Raw genomic sequence first — 18831 nt, forward strand, 5'->3', positions numbered from 1 at the left:
ACTCCAGTCCTCCAGTTCCCCCAGCAGCACACATTTTGTTGTAGCCCTGGACAAACTCACCTGATTCAACTCGTTGAGGGCTTGATGATTGAATCAGGTGTGCTTGTCCGAGGCGACAACAGAAATGTGTGCTGTTAGGGGTACTCGAGGACTGGAGTTGGGAAACACCGTGCTAGATGTACAGTACATATTACTGCACTGTTTGAGCTAGGAACACAAGCATTTCGCTACACCCACAATAACATCTGCTAAATATGTGTATGCGACCAATAAAATTTGATTTGAAGAAATAGAATTGACCTGACTTGTCTAGTTTAGTGCCTTTAGCACTAGCCTGGTCTAAATACAGCTGATACACGCACACAAACACACTCGCGCACAATACACACACACACACACACACACACACCTCATCTAATTCTCAACCCAGAAACACACACCTCAGAAACACAAACAAATGAGCTGATTCCAGCTGTCCACCGACACAAGTTACAAGACACAGCTAAAACCTTAGGTTGGCATTTATTGGGATGACTCATGGACTGGAGGTAGCTCTGCAGACTGGTCACTAGCTGGCACAGCCACAAAGTCATAAAATCTGATTTTAAACCTAACCCTAACCATACTGCTAACCCTAACCACACTGCTAACCCTAATGCCTAAACCTTAAATGACGACCAAAAAGCAAATTTTTTGTTTTCATGAATTTTTACGATATAGCCAATTTTGACTTTGCAGCTGGCCCATCTAGCGGAAACCGCTCAGTTCTGCCTCCAGGGCAAGACGCCGCTAAAACATTAGCATGGGTTTACACAGTAAATCTCATGTTTAATTTTACTGTATGTTTTCTACTGAGAATTAAAAGGGCTACAGAGCACGATTAGTGCTGGGCATTCAATGTTAGAAAGTGATTTCTCCTGGGCCCTTGATTTCTGTTTCTTAACTACATCTCTAGTCCTCCATCCTTGTACAGTGCCTTCACACCCCTTTACTTTTTCCACATTTTGTTGAGTTACAGCCTAAATTTAAAGGTGCAATATGCAGAAATCGCTCCGCCATTTCTTGGTTGCTAAAATTCTAATAGTTCGCCTAATTTCAGTTTATGTGACAAAACAAGCAGTCATTGTGTAGAGAATCATTGTACCATCTAAACCGCTTTGAAATATATTTCCCATAACCAAAAATATTTTATTTTCAGCTGTTTGAAGCTGGTGTACAAAACCGAAAGTAGAATATGCAAAAACTAAATTTAAGAACAGGAAGCATAGAAATAGCGCACATAGAACATATCTACTCCTACTTAGACTTGCTTTCAATAAGAATGAGAGATCTATAACTCATATTTCTATGTGAATTTGGGGTCGCCCAAAAAGTTACATATTGCAGCTTTAAAATTGATTAAATTTAGATTTTGTGTCACTGGCCTACACACAATACCCCATGATGTCAAAGTTGAATTATGTTTATAGAAATGTTTACAAATTAATAAAAAATGAAAAGCTGAAATGTCTTGAGTCAATAAGTATTCAACTCCTTTGTTATGGCAAGCCTAAATAAGTTCAGGAGTAACAATTTGCTTAACAAGTCACATAAATTGCATGGACTCAATAGTGTTTAACATTATTTTTAAATGACTACCTCATCTCTATACCCCATATATACAAATATCTGTAAGGTCCCTCAGTCGAGCAGTACATTTCAAACACAGATTCAACCAGGGAGGTTTTCCAATGCCTCGCAAAGAATGGATGCTGTATTAATACACCCAGTCACTACAAAGATACAGGCATCAGGGATTTCACCATGAGGCCAATTGTGACTTTAAAAAAATTACAGAGTTTAATGCCTGTTATAGGAGAAAACTGAGGATGGATCAACAACATTGTAGATAGCCCACAATACTAACCTAAATGACAGAGTGAAAAGGTGTAAGCCTGTACAGAATAAACATTTCTGCATGTATCCTGTTTGCAATAAGGCACTAAAAGTAAAACTGCTAAAAAATGTGGCAAAGAAAGGAACTTTATGTCCTGAATACAAAGCATTATGTTTGGGGCAAATCCAACAACACATCACTGAGTACCACTCTTCATATTTTCAAGCATGGTGGTGGCTGCATCATGTTATGGGTATGCTTTTCATCGGCAAGAACTAGGGAGTTTTTTGGGGGATAAAAATAAATTGAATAGAGCTAAGCACAGGCAAAATCCTGGTTCAGTCTGCTTTCCAACAGACACTGGGAGACAAATGTACCTTTCAGCAGGACAATAACCTAAAACACAAGGCCAAATATACACTGGAGTTGCTTACCAAGACAACCTGGAATATTCCTGAGTGGCCTAGTTACAGTTTTGACCTAAATTGGCTTGGAAATCTATGGTAAGACTTGAAAATGGCTGTCTAGCAATGATCAACAACCAACTTGACAGAGCTTGTGCAAAGCTCCTAGACTCTTACCCAGAAAGACTCACAGCTGTAATCGCTGCCAAAGGTGATTCTAGCATGTATTGACTCAAGGGGGTGAATACTTATGTAAAGGAGATATTGCTGTATTTAATTTTCAATAAATTAGCAAACATTTCTAAAAACTAGGGCTGTCAAAAATAGCGCGTTAACGACGTTAATTAGTTGTTTGCTGTTAATTACGTCAATTTTTTTAACGCATTTCACGCATGCGCAGTGTGACAAATTATTCAGGTCAGGAAAGTGGTTGGGAGCTAGAGGCGAGATGGAGCAAGGTGAGCAAAGTGGGCCTATTGACGGATTCAAATATAAAAAGAATGATGATGGTACAGTTAACAAGTACAAGGTTATTTGCAAGATTTGTAAGAAGGAGTTTCAATTTCACCGGAGCTGTTCAAGCTTGAAGTACCATGTCAACGCCAAACATGCGTTTGCTGGGCCGTCAGATTCAGCAAGTGGTTTGCGCCAGACCACGCTGAATGTTTGCAGGCAATTAACAAAATCAACCTCAGATAATTTGACCAACACAATAGCAAAATGGATTGCAAAGGATTGTAGACCCATTAGCATTGTAGAAGACTCAGGTTTCCTTGATGTTTTGCAAGTGGCGTCTCAAGACTCATTCTATAAGCCACCGTCAAGAGCCACAGTTATGAAGAAAATCCACGAGCTCTATGAAAAGCGATAAAGAAAAAAGGAAAGAGGTCTTGGCTCAAGTAAATCATATCTTTATTTATCTTTTGGTATGCATTTCAGAAAAAAAATGGTTAGGATTCAGGTGTAATTGCAAATAGTGATTAATCATGATTAATCCACTGAAAATTCTGATTAATTTGATTAAACATTTTAATCATTTGACAGCCCTACTAAAAACATGTTTTCACTTTGTCATTATGGGGTATTGTGTGTAGATGGGTGAGATATATCTATTTTTTTCATCCATTTTGAATTCAGGCTGTAACACAACAAAATGTGGAATACGTCAAGGGGTATGAATACTTTCTGAAGGCACTGTAACTTGGTGACCATGGTGACCATGTTTCCCAGGGGTCAAAATGACTTTTGGTGAGGTCATTCATCCATACATCTAGTCCCTGAGGAGCAACACATCACAAGCTTCTATCAATTCCAGTCTTACCTGGGGCCATCCACACCATCATATGCTCCCACGGTAACATTACGAAACAGCTTCCTCTTGGCTTTCTCACTGCGTGTCTCTGGAACACAAACAGTTCATGTGTCACAATTATATTGATGTGTGTTTTGTGTGTCTTTGTGTTCCACTATTTGTGTATTCCGTATGTCTTTGTATACTTTGTATTCCAGTGCATCTCTGAAACACACAATGATCGAGTTGGTTGTGGTGGTGTTATTAATGTTACTGGGTGGATGTGATACATGGTCTACTGCTTGTAACATTGTGAGGATCTCCTGCAGTCAATAGAATGCTGGCAACTGAATGACAATAAAATTAGTCAGTCAGTAAATGCGGGGCTAGCATCTATAGATGGACTTTGGTTGGTGTTTGTCTGAGCTGATGTAATGCGAGTGGCGATAGTGTCTTTGTCTGAACACACATAGTATTTGGTTTCTATAAGGTTGGTGGTGTTGTCTCACCTGATCGATTGTCCTTAATGGGAGGACCCACCTCCTCCACATAGTCTGAGGGGAACCAGCCTGTACGACCCTTCACTGTGCCCTCCCAGAACCCCCCCTCTCCCACACTCAACACTGAGAGAGAGAAGAGAAGAGGGGTGAATCAAAACTTTATCATCAACACAGTGGCATTCCAAAAAAAACACTCCTCTCTGAATCTCTCTTACCTTTGACTTTGTCTCCTTTGCTGATGCTAAGCTCTTTGTCTCCATGGGCAGTGTAGGCCCTTGTGGCCACGTACACTCGCCCTGGGACCGCACTGTACATACGCCTCATCTGACCCCCAGCTGATCCCCCGCCACTACCCGTTGAGGTCACACTGCAAGAGGAAAGACAGAGCGGGACAGAAGAGTTTGTGTTAGTGTGTAGTGGAACAACACCTGGTGATACCAGTAGCAGAGACAGAAGGATAATGGATGGCTTAGGAGTCATGCCAGAGGTTTACACTATTAGAATAAAGCGTTTTGAAGCTTCAAAGCTGGTAAAAGTCAATTTGCTGTAGACAACCGCAACATTTTGCATTTGTACATTATTTTATAAATAGAGTTACATATGTACAGTTGAAGTCGCAAGTTTACATACACCTTAGCCAAATACATTTAAACTCAGTTTTTCACAATTCCTGACATTTAATCCTAGTAAAAATTCCCTGTTTTAGGTCAGTTAGGATCACCACTTTATTTTAAGAATGTGAAATGTCAGAATAATAGTAGAGAGAATGATTTATTTCAGCTTTTATTTCTTTCATCACATTCCCAGTGGGTCAGAAGTTTACATACACTCAATTAGTATCTGGTAGCATTGCCTTTAAATTGTTTAACTTGGGTCAAACGTTTCGGGTAGCCTTCCACAAGCTTCCCACAATAAGTTGGGTGAATTTTGGCCCATTCCTCCTGACAGAGCTGGTGTAACTGAGTCAGGTTTGTAGGCCTCCTTGCTCGCACATGCTTTTTCAGTTCTGCCCACACATTTTCTATAGGATTGAGGTCAGGGCTTTGTGATGGCCACTCCAATACCTTGACTGTGTTGTCCTTAAGCCATTTTGCCACAACTTTGGAAGTATGCTTGGAGTCATTGTCCATTTGGAAGACCCATTTGCAACCAAGCTTTAATTTCCTGACTGATGTCTTGAAATGTTGCTTCAATATATCCACATAATTTTCCTTCCTCATGATGCCATCTATTTTGTGAAGTGCACCAGTCCCTCCTGCAGCAAAGCACCACCTCAGCATGATGCTGCCACTCCCGTGCTTCACAGCTGGGATGGTGTTCTTCGGCTTGCAAGCAACCCCCTTTTTCCTCCAAACATAACGATGGTCATTATGGCCAAACAGTTATATTTTTGTTTCATCAGACCAGAGGACATTTCTCCAAAAAGTATGATCTTTGTCCCCATGTGCAGTTGCAAACCGTAGTCTGGCTTTTTTATGGTGGTTTTGGAGCAGTGGCTTCTTCCTTGCTGAGCGGCCTTTCAGGTTATGTCGATATAGGACTTGTTTTACTGTGGATATAGATACTTTTGTACCTGTTTCCTCCAGCATCTTCACAAGGTCCTTTGCTGTTGTCGTGGGATTGATTTGCACTTTTCGCACCAAAGTATGTTCATCTCTAGGAGACAGAACGCGTCTCCTTCCTGAGCGGTATGACGGCTGCATGGTCCCATGGTGTTTATACTTGCGTACTATTGTTTGTACAGATGAACGTGGTACCTTCAGGCGTTTGGAAATTGCTCCCAAAGATGAAACAGACTTTTGGAGGTTTACAATAATTTTTCTTAGGTCTTGGCTGATTCTTTTGATTTTCCCATGATGTCAAGCAAAGAGGCACTGAGTAGACCTTGAAATACATCCACAGGTACACCTCCAATTGACTCAAATTATGTCAATTAGCCTATCAGAAGCTTCTAAAGCCATGACATCATTTTCTGGAATTTTCCAAGCTGTTTAAAGGCACAGTCAACTTAGTGTATGTAAACTTCTGACCCACTGGAATTGTGATACAGTGAATTATAAGTGAAATAATCTGTCTGTAAACAATTGTTGGCAAAATTACTTGTGTCATGCACAAAGTAGATGTCCTAACCGACTTGCCAAAACTATAGTTTGTTAACAAGAAATTTGTGGAGTGGTTGAAAAACGAGTTTTAATGACTCCAACCTAAGTGTATGTAAACTTCAGACTTCAACTGTACGGTCACTCCCTCCACTATGTCCTCACCCCTGTCTACCGCGCTGTGGTTTGCTGTGATGCCTCTCCTCTGTGTCACTCTGTCCTCCTCCTCTTCCTCGTGATGGGGAGCGGGTACGGGCCCTGGGACTGCTGGAGCTCCTCACACCTACAGAGGCCCTGCGACCCTAGAGAGAGAGGGGAACAAACAAGTACACACACACACACACACACACACACACTGATTATATAAATACATAGGCTGAATGATATAATTGTGTTGACACTTACACAAACCCAAACTCACAAATCATTGCTTAAGATCTCAGAGTAACTAAAAGCATAGCTCCCCAATAAACAATGAAGTAGGAATTTCCCACTGCATCTCCATACTGTGCCTCTCAGTACCTGTCCAGGGACGGGATTGGATCTAGCAGCCTTGTTGGGCAGGGCCATGGTATCAGGCAGGGTCATGCTGTTATCACTGTTAGCACGCAGGAGGGGGGTGGGGGTGAGCCATGAGGAGAGGGAGCGTGCGTGCACTCTCTCCTCTTTTTGGGAGCATACTTTGGGAATTCCAGAAAGGGCACTGAGAAAAGATATTGACAGGTAGGTGGGAGAGCAGTGAGGTTAGTGCAAGAGGGGGAGAGAAAGAAGGAGGGAATATTGTGAGAGTGTGAACGATTACCAACCAGACCCAAGTGATTCGGATGCAAAGACAATCCACAAGCAACACGGATGGACTTGAACACCACACAACACAACCCTGAAACTGGGCAAGCAATCATCTAAAGGATCACTTGAGGTAAAAGGGATACTTCGGGATTTTGGCAATGAAGCCCTTCATGTACTTCCCCAGAGTCAGATGAGCTCATGGATACTGTTTTCATGTCTCTGCATCCAGTATGAAGGAAGTTAGAGGTAGTTTTACAGGCCAATGCTAACTAGCATTAGCGCAATGACTGGAAGTCTATAGTCTATGGTAACAGCTAGCTGTTACCATAGACTACCAGTCATTCCACTAGTACTAGTTAGCAATTGCGCTATCGCTAGTTAGCAACTTTCTTCAAACCACACAAGTTCAAGCCACATCTGAACCAACACAGAAACAACATAGTTTGTAAAATGTCTAGGGATTAGCCTCTATTCTGATACAATGCACCACATGAAATACTATCTACCAGTGTGATAAAACAACTTAATAAGATGGCAAAAGACAACAGATGTGAGTCAAAGGTTGATTGATGAAGCAGAACATTCATACCAAACAATGCACTGCAAAGTGATTCATAGCAGACAGAACAAAATAAATACAGTAGACACTCATGCATCAAAACACACTATCAATCACTTCATAATCTGAAGAGACCCAAGTGGAGGACCAAGACTTACCTACATCTGCATCTCTGTGGTTTTTGATGATTTCCCCGATTTCAAAATGGCCTGACATTACTGCTACCTTCAAAACACAGACACATGTACACACACACACAATTACATGCAACTGTGCAACATTCCCCTAATACATGCACCAGGTACAGGTACAGTTCCCCCAAAACATTAAACACCTAATTTAATAAATGCTTTGCAAATAATACATTTATAACAAGTAACTGATGTTCAACTCAATGGTTTATTTACGTATAACAACCCTGATTACATTTGGCGTAGTCGGCTGTATAAAAAAAATTAAGAAAACTGAAAACATGAAGTTGTTATTGATACCTGAAACGGGGTTTGTCCATGCTTGTTCTTCATTTCCTTATTGGCCCCTCTGTAGAGCAGAACACGAACACAGCTTTCCTGATAGGCCAGAAAGACAGACGCTGTTTAAAGGCCCAGTGCAGTCAAAAACTTAATTTTCATTTGTTTTATATCTATTTCCACACTTTGAGGTTGGAATAATTCTGTGAAATTGTGAAAATGATGATAACCCTTTCAGTGTAAGAGCTGTTTTTAAAGACCACTTAAACCACTCCCAGACAGTCCTAGCAACATTCTTGCTTGAGTAATTGCTCTTTGCTAAGAAGCTATTTGTTTCTTTTTTATCATTTTAATTGAAAACAATCACAGTAAGGTACTTCATTGTTATCCAGAAATGATTTGATATTTCGATAAAAACGGCTGCATTAGACCTTTAACTTGATTCAGGACTAAAATATCACACAGTAATTTTGGAACTCACATACCAGTTACTTTAAGTTCAACTTTGAATGGACACAAACACTCTTTATTGCGTATTTTAAATGGTACTTACCTTATTATACAGGGCACAAATGTGAAGTGCGGTATTCCCTAAGGCATTCTGAGAAGTGGTATCTGCCCCATAAAACAGAAGGTGCTCCAGGTGCTGGGCAAAACCATTCTGGCAGGCCTTGGGGGAAGTGTGTAAAAAAAGTATCTAAAGATTACAATTATTAGCTAAATAAAATCTCAGGGGTTGTAGAAGGATCATCACGTCACAATCAATTGCAAATAAATGAAATATACAGTGTATTCGGAAAGTATTCAGACCCGTTGACTTTTTCCACATTTTATTATGTTACAGCCTTATTCTAAAAATGATGAAATTGTTTTACTCACAGGTCCTCAACTGGCAGCTTCATTAAATAGTACCTGCAAAACACCAGTCTCAACGTCAACAGTGAAGAGGTGGCCAATAAAAAGAAAAGATTAAGATGGGCAGTCTGAGATATGGCTTTTTCTTTGCAACTCTGCAATTGGTCCTCTGTAGCTCAATTGGTAGAGCATGGCGCTTGTAACGCCAGGGTAGTGGGTTCGATCCCCGGGACCACCCATACGTAAAAAAAAAATGTATGCACACATGACTGTAAGTCGCTTTGGATAAAAGCGTCTGCTAAATGGCATATTATTATTATTATTATTATAGAAGGTCAGCATCCCGGAGTCGCCTCTTCACTGTTGACGTTGAGACTTGTGTTTTGCGGGTACTATTTAATGAAGCTGCCAGTTGAGGACCTGCGAGGCGCCTGTTTCTCAAACTAGACACTCTAATGTATTTGTCCTCTTGCTCAGTTGTGGACCGGGGCCTCCCACTCCTCTTTCTATTCTGGTTAGAGCCAGTTTGCGCTGTTCTGTGAAGGTAGTAGTATACAGCGTTGTACGAGATCTTCAGATTCTTGGCAATTTCTCGCATGGAATAGCCTTCATTTCTCAGAACAAGAATAGACTGATGAGTTTCAAAATAAAGTTATTTCTTTCTGTCCATTTTTAGCCTGTAATCAAACCCACAATTGCTGATGCTCCAGATACTCAACCAGTCTCAAGAAGGCCCGTTTTACTGCTTCTTTAATCACCACAACAGTTTTCAGCTGTACTAACATAATTGCAAAAGGGTTTTATAATGATCAATTAGACTTTTAAAATGATAAACTTGGATTAGCAAACACAACGTGCCATTGGAACACAGGACTGATGGTTGCTGATCATGGGCCTCTATACGCCTATGTAGATATTCCATTAAAAATAAGCAGTTTCCAGCTACAATAGCCATTTACAACATTAACAATATCTACACTGTATTTCTGATCAATTTGATGTTATTTTTATGGAGAAAAAAATTGCTTTTCTTTCGAAAACAAGGACATTTCTAAGTGACCCCAAACTTTTGAACGGTAGTGTACAGTGAGGGAAAAAAGTATTTGATCCCCTGCTGATTTTGTACGTATGCCCACTGACAAATAAATGATCAGTCTATAATTTTAATGGTAGGTTTATTTGAATAGTGAGAGACAGAATAACAACAAAAAAATCCAGAAAAACGCATGTCAAAAATGTTATAAATTGATTTGCATTTTAAATCAGGGAAATAAGTATTTGACCCCTCTGCAAAACATGACTTAGTACTTGGTGGCAAAACCCTTGTTGGCAATCATATAGGTCAGACGTTTCTTGTAGTTGGCCACCAGGTTTGCACACATCTCAGGAGGGATTTTGTTCCACTCCTCTTTGCAGATCTTCTCCAAGTCATTAAGGTTTCGAGGCTGACGTTTGGCAACGCGAACCTTCAGCTCCCTCCACATATTTTCTATGGGATGAAGGTCTGGAGACTGGCAGGACCTTAATGTGCTTCTTCTTGAGCCACTCCTTTGTTGCCTTGGCCGTGTGTTTTGGGTCATTGTTATGCTGGAATACACATCCACGACCCATTTTCAATGCCCTGGCTGAGGGAAGGAGGTTCCCTCCATCGTCCCTTTGATGCGGTGAAGTTGTCCTGTCCCCTTAGCAGAAAAACACCCCCAAAGCATAATTTTTCCACCTCCATGTTTGACGGTGGGGATGGTGTTCTTGGGGTCATAGGCAGCATTGTTCCTCCTCCAAACACGGCGAGTTGAGTTGATGCCAAAGAGCTCGATTTTGGTCTCATCTGACCACAACACTTTCACCCAGTTCTCCTCTGAATCATTCAGATGTTCATTGGCAAACTTCAGACGGCCCTGTATATGTGCTTTCTTGAGCAGGGGGACCTTGCGGGCGCTGCAGGATTTCAGTCCTTCACGGCGTAGTGTGTTACCAATTGTTTTCTTGGTGACTAAGGTCCCAGCTGCCTTGAGATCATTGACAAGATCCTCCCATGTAGTTCTGGGCTGATTCCTCACCGTTCTCATGATCATTGCAACTCCACGAGGTGAGATCTTGCACGGAGCCCCAGGCCGAGGGAGATTGACAGGTCTTTTGTGTTTCTTCCATTTGCGAATAATCGCACCAACTGTTGTCACCTTCTCACCAAGCTGCTTGGCAATGGTCTTGTAGCCCATTCCGGCCTTGTGTAGGTCTACAATCTTGTCCCTGACATCCTTGGAGAGCTCTTTGGTCTTGGCCATGGTGGAGAGTTTGGAATCTGATTGATTGGATTGCTTCTGTGGACAGGTGTCTTTTTATACAGGTAACAACGGAGATTAGGAGCACTCCCTTTAAGAGTGTGCTCCTAATCTCCGCTCTACCGTATAAAAGACACCTGGGAGCCAGAAATCTTTCTTATTGAGAGGGGTCAAATACTTATTTCCCTCATTAAAATGCAAATCAATGTATAACATTTTTACATGCGTTTTTCTGGATTTTTTGTTGTTATTCTGTCTCTCACTGTTCAAATAAACCTACCATTAAAATTATAGACTGATCATTTCTTTGTCAGTGGGCAAACGTACAAAATCAGCAAGGGATCAAATACTTATATACATACAGTGAGGGTATACACATACATACTTTACATATAAATACAATATATACTGTCCCCAGTCCGCCTGGCCTTGCTGCTATTCCAGTTTCAACTGTTCTGCCTGCGGTTACGAAACCCCTACCTGTCCCAGACCTGCTGTTTTCAACTCTTAATGACCGGCTATGAAAAGCCAACTGAGAGACCTGAGCCCTAGGACCATACGTCGGGACTACCGGCCGTGGTGACTCCTTGCTGTCCCCAGTCCGCCTGGCCTTGCTGCTATTCCAGTTTCAACTGTTCTGCCTGCGGTTATGGAACCCCTACCTGTCCCAGACCTGCTGTTTTCAACTCTTAATGATCGGCTATGAAAAAGCCAACTGAGATTTATTCCTGATTATTATTTGACCATGCTTGTCACTTATGAACATTTTTGAACATCTTGGCATGGTTCTGTTATAATCTCCACCCGGCACAGCCAGAAGAGGACTGGCCACCCCTCATAGCCTGGTTCCTCTCTAGGTTTCTTCCTAGGTTTTGGCCTTTCTAGGGAGTTTTTCCTAGCCACCGTGCTTCTACACCTGCATTACTAGCTGTTTGGGGTTTTAGGCTGGGTTTCTGTACAGCACTTCGAGATATTAGCTGATGTACGAAGGGCTATATAAAATAAAATTGATTGATTGATTGATTGATATCAAATAAATTATATTTCCCTTTATTACTTTCCAACCCCACCACCCCTTCCCTAATTGGAGTAAACTAGTGAACAACAACGCTTAGGCCTCTACTTCCAGCTTATACATACTATATACATTTTATGGACACAGTCAATTTTACAATAATTCTATTTTGTTTGTTTTTACTCCTGAACTTCCTCTACCCTCAACCTCTCCGATCATTTTCATGATGTCCATCTGGTTTGCTTCTACTGTATATGCCATATCTTTCTAACTGTGCTCTTTCACAAAAGCTCTCAACCTATAACCTATATACTTATTATGGACACAGTATTCTTTACATTAGTTATCTTGTTGTTATTAGTTGTTGTTAGTTGTTATTAGTCCCATCCATCTCTATTCAACACCTCCCATCTACAGTGGGGAAAAAAAGTATTTAGTCAGCCACCAATTGTGCAAGTTCTCCCACTTAAAAAGATGAGAGAGGCCTGTAATTTTCATCATAGGTACACGTCAACTATGACAGACAAAATGAGGAAAAAAAATCCAGAAAATCACATTGTAGGATTTTTAATGAATTTATTTGCAAATTATGGTGGAAAATAAGTATTTGGTCAATAACAAAAGTTTCTCAATACTTTGTTATATACCCTTTGTTGGCAATGACACAGGTCAAACGTTTTCTGTAAGTCTTCACAAGGTTTTCACACACTGTTGCTGGTATTTTGGCCCATTCCTCCATGCAGATCTCCTCTAGAGCAGTGATGTTTTGGGGCTGTCGCTGGGCAACACAGACTTTCAACTCCCTCCAAAGATTTTCTATGGGGTTGAGATCTGGAGACTGGCTAGGCCACTCCAGGACCTTGAAATGCTTCTTACGAAGCCACTCCTTCGTTGCCCGGGCGGTGTGTTTGGGATCATTGTCATGCTGAAAGACCCAGCCACGTTTCATCTTCAATGCCCTTGCTGATGGAAGGAGGTTTTCACTCAAAATCTCACGATACAAGGCCCCATTCATTCTTTCCTTTACACGGATCAGTCGTCCTGGTCCCTTTGCAGAAAAACAGCCCCAAAGCATGATGTTTCCACCCCCATGCTTCACAGTAGGTATGGTGTTCTTTGGATGCAACTCAGCATTCTTTGTCCTCCAAACACGACGAGTTGAGTTTTTACCAAAAAAGTTCTATTTTGGTTTCATCTGACCATATGACATTCTCCCCAATCCTCTTCTGGATCATCCAAATGCACTCTAGCAAACTTCAGACGGGCCTGGACATGTACTGGCTTAAGCAGGGGGACACGTCTGGCACTGCAGGATTTGAGTCCCCTGGCGGCGTAGTGTGTTACTGATGGTAGGCTTTGTTACTTTGGTCCCAGCTCTCTGCAGGTCATTCACTAGGTCCCCCCCGCGTGTGGTTCTGGGATTTTTGCTCACCGTTCTTGTGATCATTTTGACCCCACGGGGTGAGATCTTGCGTGGAGCCCCAGATCGAGGGAGATTATCAGTGGTCTTGTATGTCTTCCATTTCCTAATAATTGCTCCCACAGTTGATTTCTTCAAACCAAGCTGCTTACCTATTGCAGATTCAGTCTTCCCAGCCTGGTGCAGGTCTACAATTTTGTTTCTGGTGTCCTTTGACAGCTCTTTGGTCTTGGCCATACTGGAGGTTGGAGTGTGACTGTTTGAGGTTGTGGACAGGTGTCTTTTATACTGATAACAAGTTCAAACAGGTGCCATTAATACAGGTAACGAGTGGAGGACAGAGGAGCCTCTTAAAGAAGAAGTTACAGGTCTGTGAGAGCCAGAAATCTTGCTTGTTTGTAGGTGACCAAATACTTATTTTCCACCATAATTTGCAAATAAATTCATTAAAAATCCTACAATGTGATTTTCTGGATTTTTTTCCTCTCAATTTGTCTGTCATAGTTGACGTGTACCTATGATGAAAATTACAGGCCTTTCTCATCTTTTTAAGTGGGAGAACTTGCACAATTGGTGGCTGACTAAATACGTTTTCCCCCCACTGTATCTCTTAACACATCCATATTGGATTTCTATTCATCATATATTTTTCAACTGTACTGTGATGTTTCACAAAAGTTCTGAACCCTTCTAGTCTCATTGTTTCTACAGATCGTAATTTGAAAATAAACATTTTTGCTAAAAGTATTATTATATTATTGATCGATTGACTATTACTTTTCAGATCATCCAGTAGTGCTATCTGCAGGGTTAGCTCCAGGTAAATATTGCAATCCTTCAGCCATTCCTGGACCTGTGTCCAAAAACAAGCTACAAACGGACAGTACCAAAACAAATTATCTAATGGTTCTGTCTCTTCACAGCAAAATCTGCAGAGCTGGGAAGATTGTATCCCCCATATAAATAACATTCTATTGGTAGCAACAATTTTGTATAATAATTCAAATTGAAAAATTATACGTTTTGAATTTTGCGTATCAGTTCATAAACACTAATCCATGGAATCGGTACGTCAAAAATCTCTTCCCAACTATTTTGCAATCTATATGGGACGGCTGTCAATCCTTTGGTCCTTAAATGAAACTGGTATACTTTTTTATTTATCACAATTTTCTTTAACCAATTATATTCTTTAATGCAGGGCCGACAGACAAGTTCCTTACTTTTCCCCCCTTCCACTTTCCTCTTCCATTTTTGTGGTAATGCTGCAATTATTTGGTTGTAATTTTGGGTAGGGCAGACATTTCCATATGTTTTTGTTAGCTGCATGTGCGACATAACTCCACCAGTCCTACCTATGATATAATTTACGAAGATTATACCTTTTTAAAACATTTTTTCTAAAAATAAGTTTAACCACAATATTGGTTGCATTATTTGTTCTGTCGTTTCTGGAGGATTTAATTGAAATTGCAACCAACTTTCTATGGCTTGTTTTAGAAATAGTGATATTTGGGAGATTATTTCCTTTTCAAATAACTGAAAGTGCGAGGTTGTAATCTGAATAAAGGGAAAAAGGCCATTCTTGAACATAGGGTGAGACAATCTTACTAATTTGCTAGAGAACCAGTTCGGATATAAGTATAACTTTTGTATGACTGAAGCTTTTAGTGATAGGTCTAATGCTTTAATAGTTAATCATTTCTGTCCTCCAAATTCATACTCATTATATAAATAGGCCCGTTTAATTTTGTCTGGCTTGCCGTTCCAAATAACTGTCATAAATGCTGTAGGTGGGTGTAGTGGTGGAATCAAGCGCAGGACACCGAAGTATAGTCCAAAAGACTTTAGTGGAATATCCAACAAGGAAAACAGAACAAACTTGCCCGAAGGCGAAACTACGCACGTAGGCGACAAACAAAAGGCGCACTACACAGGTGCGTAAAACGCTCCAACACAGTGGAGTAAAGCTCAACCGAGCGAATAAGGAAATCGACAAGCAAACATACGACAGGAACAATCACACACAAACACAGACACACCCAACGAGACTTAAATAGAACACTAATGAGGACTAACTAGACACAGGTGTACAACATCAAGACCAAACCAAACGAACATGAAACATAGATCGGTGGCAGCTAGTACTCCGGGGGACGCGACCGCGATGCCTGCCCGAACCAGGAGGAGGAGCAGCCTCGCCGAAACCGTGACAGTACCCCCCCCTTGACGCGCGACCCCGGCCTCGGGGACGACCAGGAGGACGCGGAGCAGGGCGCGCGGGATGGTCCCGGTGGAACTCCGACAGGAGAGATGGTTCTAGGATGTCCCTCCGCGGCACCCAGCACCGCTCCTCCGGGCCTTACCCTCCCACTCCACGAGATACTGGAGACCCCCATCCGGCGTCTGGAGTCCAAGATGGACCGAACGGTGTACGCCGGAGCCCCCTCGATGTCCAATGGGGGCGGAGGAGTCTCTCCTATCTCATTGTCCTGGAGTGGACCAGCTACCACCGGCCTGAGAAGAGACACATGGAACGAGGGGTTAATATTCTTATATTCAACAGGTAGATGTAACCTATAACACACATCGTTCAATCTTCTCAGGACTTTAAAGGGCCCTCACAAACCGCCGACCCAGCTTCCGGCAGGGCAGGCGGAGGGGCAGGTTTCTGGTAGAGAGCCAGACTCGATCTCCGGGTGCGTACACCGCCCCTCACTGCGGTGGAGATCGGCGCTCGCCTTTGTGACGAAGGACGGCCCGCTGCAGGTGGACGTGGGCAGCGTTCCACGTCTCTTCCGAGCGCCTCATCCAATCATCCACCGCAGGGGCCTCGATCTGGCTCTGCTGCCATGGTGCCAGAACCGGCTGGTAACCCAATACACATTGGAAAGGGGTTAGGTTAGTAGAGGAGTGGCGGAGAGAGTTCTGGGCCATCTCGGCCCAGGGAATGTAACGCGCCCACTCCTCAGGCCGGTCCTGGCAATACGACCTCAGAAACCTACCCACATCCTGGTTAACACGTTCTACCTGCCCGTTACTCTCCGGGTGGTACCCCGAGGTAAGGCTAACCGAGACCCCCAAACGCTCCATAAATGCTCTCCACACACGGGAGGTAAACTGAGGGCCTCGATCAGACACTATATCCTCGGGGACCCCGTAATGCCGGAAGACGTGGGTAAATAGGGCCTCAGCGGTCTGTAGGGCAGTAGGAAGACCCGACATAGGGAGAAGACGACAGGCCTTAGAGAACCGGTCCACAACGACCAGGATGGTGGTATTCCCCTGAGAGAGGGGAAGGTCTGTTACAAAATCCACCGAGAGGTGGGACCATGGTCGTTGTGGAACGGGTAGGGGCTGTAACTTACCCCTGGGCAGATGTCGGGCGCCTTACACTGGGCGCACACCGAGCAGGAGGAGACGTAAACCCTCACATCCCTAGCCAAAGTAGGCCACCAGTATTTAGTGCTAAGGCAATGCACTGTCCGGCCAATACCCGGATGTCCAGAGGAGGGTGACGTGTGAGCCCAGTAGATGAGTCGATCCCGAATCTCGAGCGGAACGTACCTCCGACCCTCAGGACATTGTGGAGGGCTGGGGTCGAGCACGCAACGCCGCTCGATCTCGGCATCGACCTCCCACACCACCGGTGCCACAAGGCAAGACTCCGGTAGTATGGGAGTAGGCTCAACGGACCTCTCCTCCGTGTCATACCGCCGGGACAGTGCATCTGCCTTACCATTCTGGGACCCAGGGATGTACGTGATTTTAAATACGAACCTGGTGAGAAACATTCTCCATCGAGCCTGGCGAGGGTTCAGTCTCCTCGCTGCCCGGATGTACTCCAGGTTCCGATGGTCAGTCAAAATGAGGAAAGGGTGTTGAGCCCCCTCAAGCCAATGCCTCCACACCTTAAGGGCTTGAACTACAGCTAACAGCTCCCTGTCCCCAACGTCATAGTTACGCTCCGCTCGGGCTGAGCTTCTTTGGAGTAAAAAGCACAGGGGCGGAGTTTAGGTGTCGAGCCGGACCGTTGAGAGAGAACGGCCCCATACCAGCCTCAGACGCGTCCACCTCAACCTGAAATGGAATTGTGGGATCCGGATGCGCCAGCACCGAGCCGACGTAAACAGGTACTTCAGTCTCCCAAAGGCCCTGTCCGCATCAGCCGACCACTGCAGGCGCACCGGACCCCCTTCAGAAGGGACGTGATGGGAGCTGCCACCTGTCCAAAACCCGGATAAACCTCCGGTAGTAATTCGCAAAGCCCAAGAACTGCTGCACCTCTTTTACAGTGGTTGGAGTTTGCCAATTACGCACAGCGGACACACGATCCACCTCCATTCTCACCCCTGACGCGGACAACCGATAACCCAAAAAGGAGACCGACTCCTGGAAAAACAGACATTTCTCTGCCTTGACATATAGGTCGTGCTCCAACAGCCTCCTCAATACACGTCGCACCAGGGTTATATGCTCGGCTCGGCAGACGAGTACACCAGAATATCATCAATGTACACGACCACCCCTTCTCCCTGCATATCCCGGAAAATGTCATCTACGAAGGATTGGAAGACTGATGGAGCATTCATCAACCCATATGGCATGACAAGATACTCGAAATGACCTGACGTGGTACTAAACGCCGCTTTCCATTCATCGCCCTCCCTAATGCGCACCAAGTTATACGCGCTCCTGAGATCCAATTTTGTGAAAAACCGCGCCCCATGCAATGACTCCGTCATGGTCGCAATCAGAGGGAGTGGATAACTGTATTTCACAGTAATCTGATTGAGACCACGGTAATCAATGCACGCGGCGCAACCCTCCATCTTTCTTTTTCACAAAAAGAAACTCAAGAGGCGGGGAAAATGGAAGGCCGAATGTATCCCTGTCTCAAAGATTCGGCTATGTAAGTCTCCATAGCTTTCCTCTCCTCTTGAGACAAAGGATACACATGGCTCCGTGGGAGCGCTGCTCCTGCCTGAGATCAATCGCACAATCCCCCTGTCTATGGGAGGCAACTCGCGCCGCCCTAGTTTTGCTAAACACAAGAGCTAAATCCCCATACTCAGGCGGAATGTGCAGTGCGGGCACTTGGTTTGGACTTTCCACCGAAGTCGCCCCACGGAAACACCCAGACATCGCCCCCTCACACTGAGCAGACCACCCATCGAGAGCCCTCTGTTGCCACGAAATAGCAGGGTTATGGGTGCTTAACCAGGGAATCCCCAGCACCACTGGGTATGCAGGAGAGTCGATCAGATACAG

At 43.5% G+C, this 18831-nt stretch overlaps 1 protein-coding gene across 1 annotated transcript in view; it reads right to left on the minus strand.

The window, feature by feature from the left end:
• The window catches only part of LOC121584949 (SH3 and multiple ankyrin repeat domains protein 1-like), a 172430-nt gene that overhangs the window by 11676 nt on the left and 141923 nt on the right, over positions 1-18831 (minus strand). The window contains exons 10-18 of the mRNA XM_045214243.1: positions 8542-8658; positions 8010-8087; positions 7677-7743; positions 6822-6873; positions 6693-6777; positions 6336-6472; positions 4287-4438; positions 4081-4194; positions 3602-3680 (exon numbers count right to left, since the gene is read on the minus strand). Coding sequence (XP_045070178.1) covers positions 3602-3680; positions 4081-4194; positions 4287-4438; positions 6336-6472; positions 6693-6777; positions 6822-6873; positions 7677-7743; positions 8010-8087; positions 8542-8658 — 881 coding nt within the window. The remainder of the gene's footprint in view (positions 1-3601; positions 3681-4080; positions 4195-4286; positions 4439-6335; positions 6473-6692; positions 6778-6821; positions 6874-7676; positions 7744-8009; positions 8088-8541; positions 8659-18831) is intronic.

The sequence above is a fragment of the Coregonus clupeaformis genome, chromosome 1, assembly GCF_020615455.1.
Source record: "Coregonus clupeaformis isolate EN_2021a chromosome 1, ASM2061545v1, whole genome shotgun sequence".
In the NCBI taxonomy this organism is placed as follows: domain Eukaryota; kingdom Metazoa; phylum Chordata; class Actinopteri; order Salmoniformes; family Salmonidae; genus Coregonus; species Coregonus clupeaformis.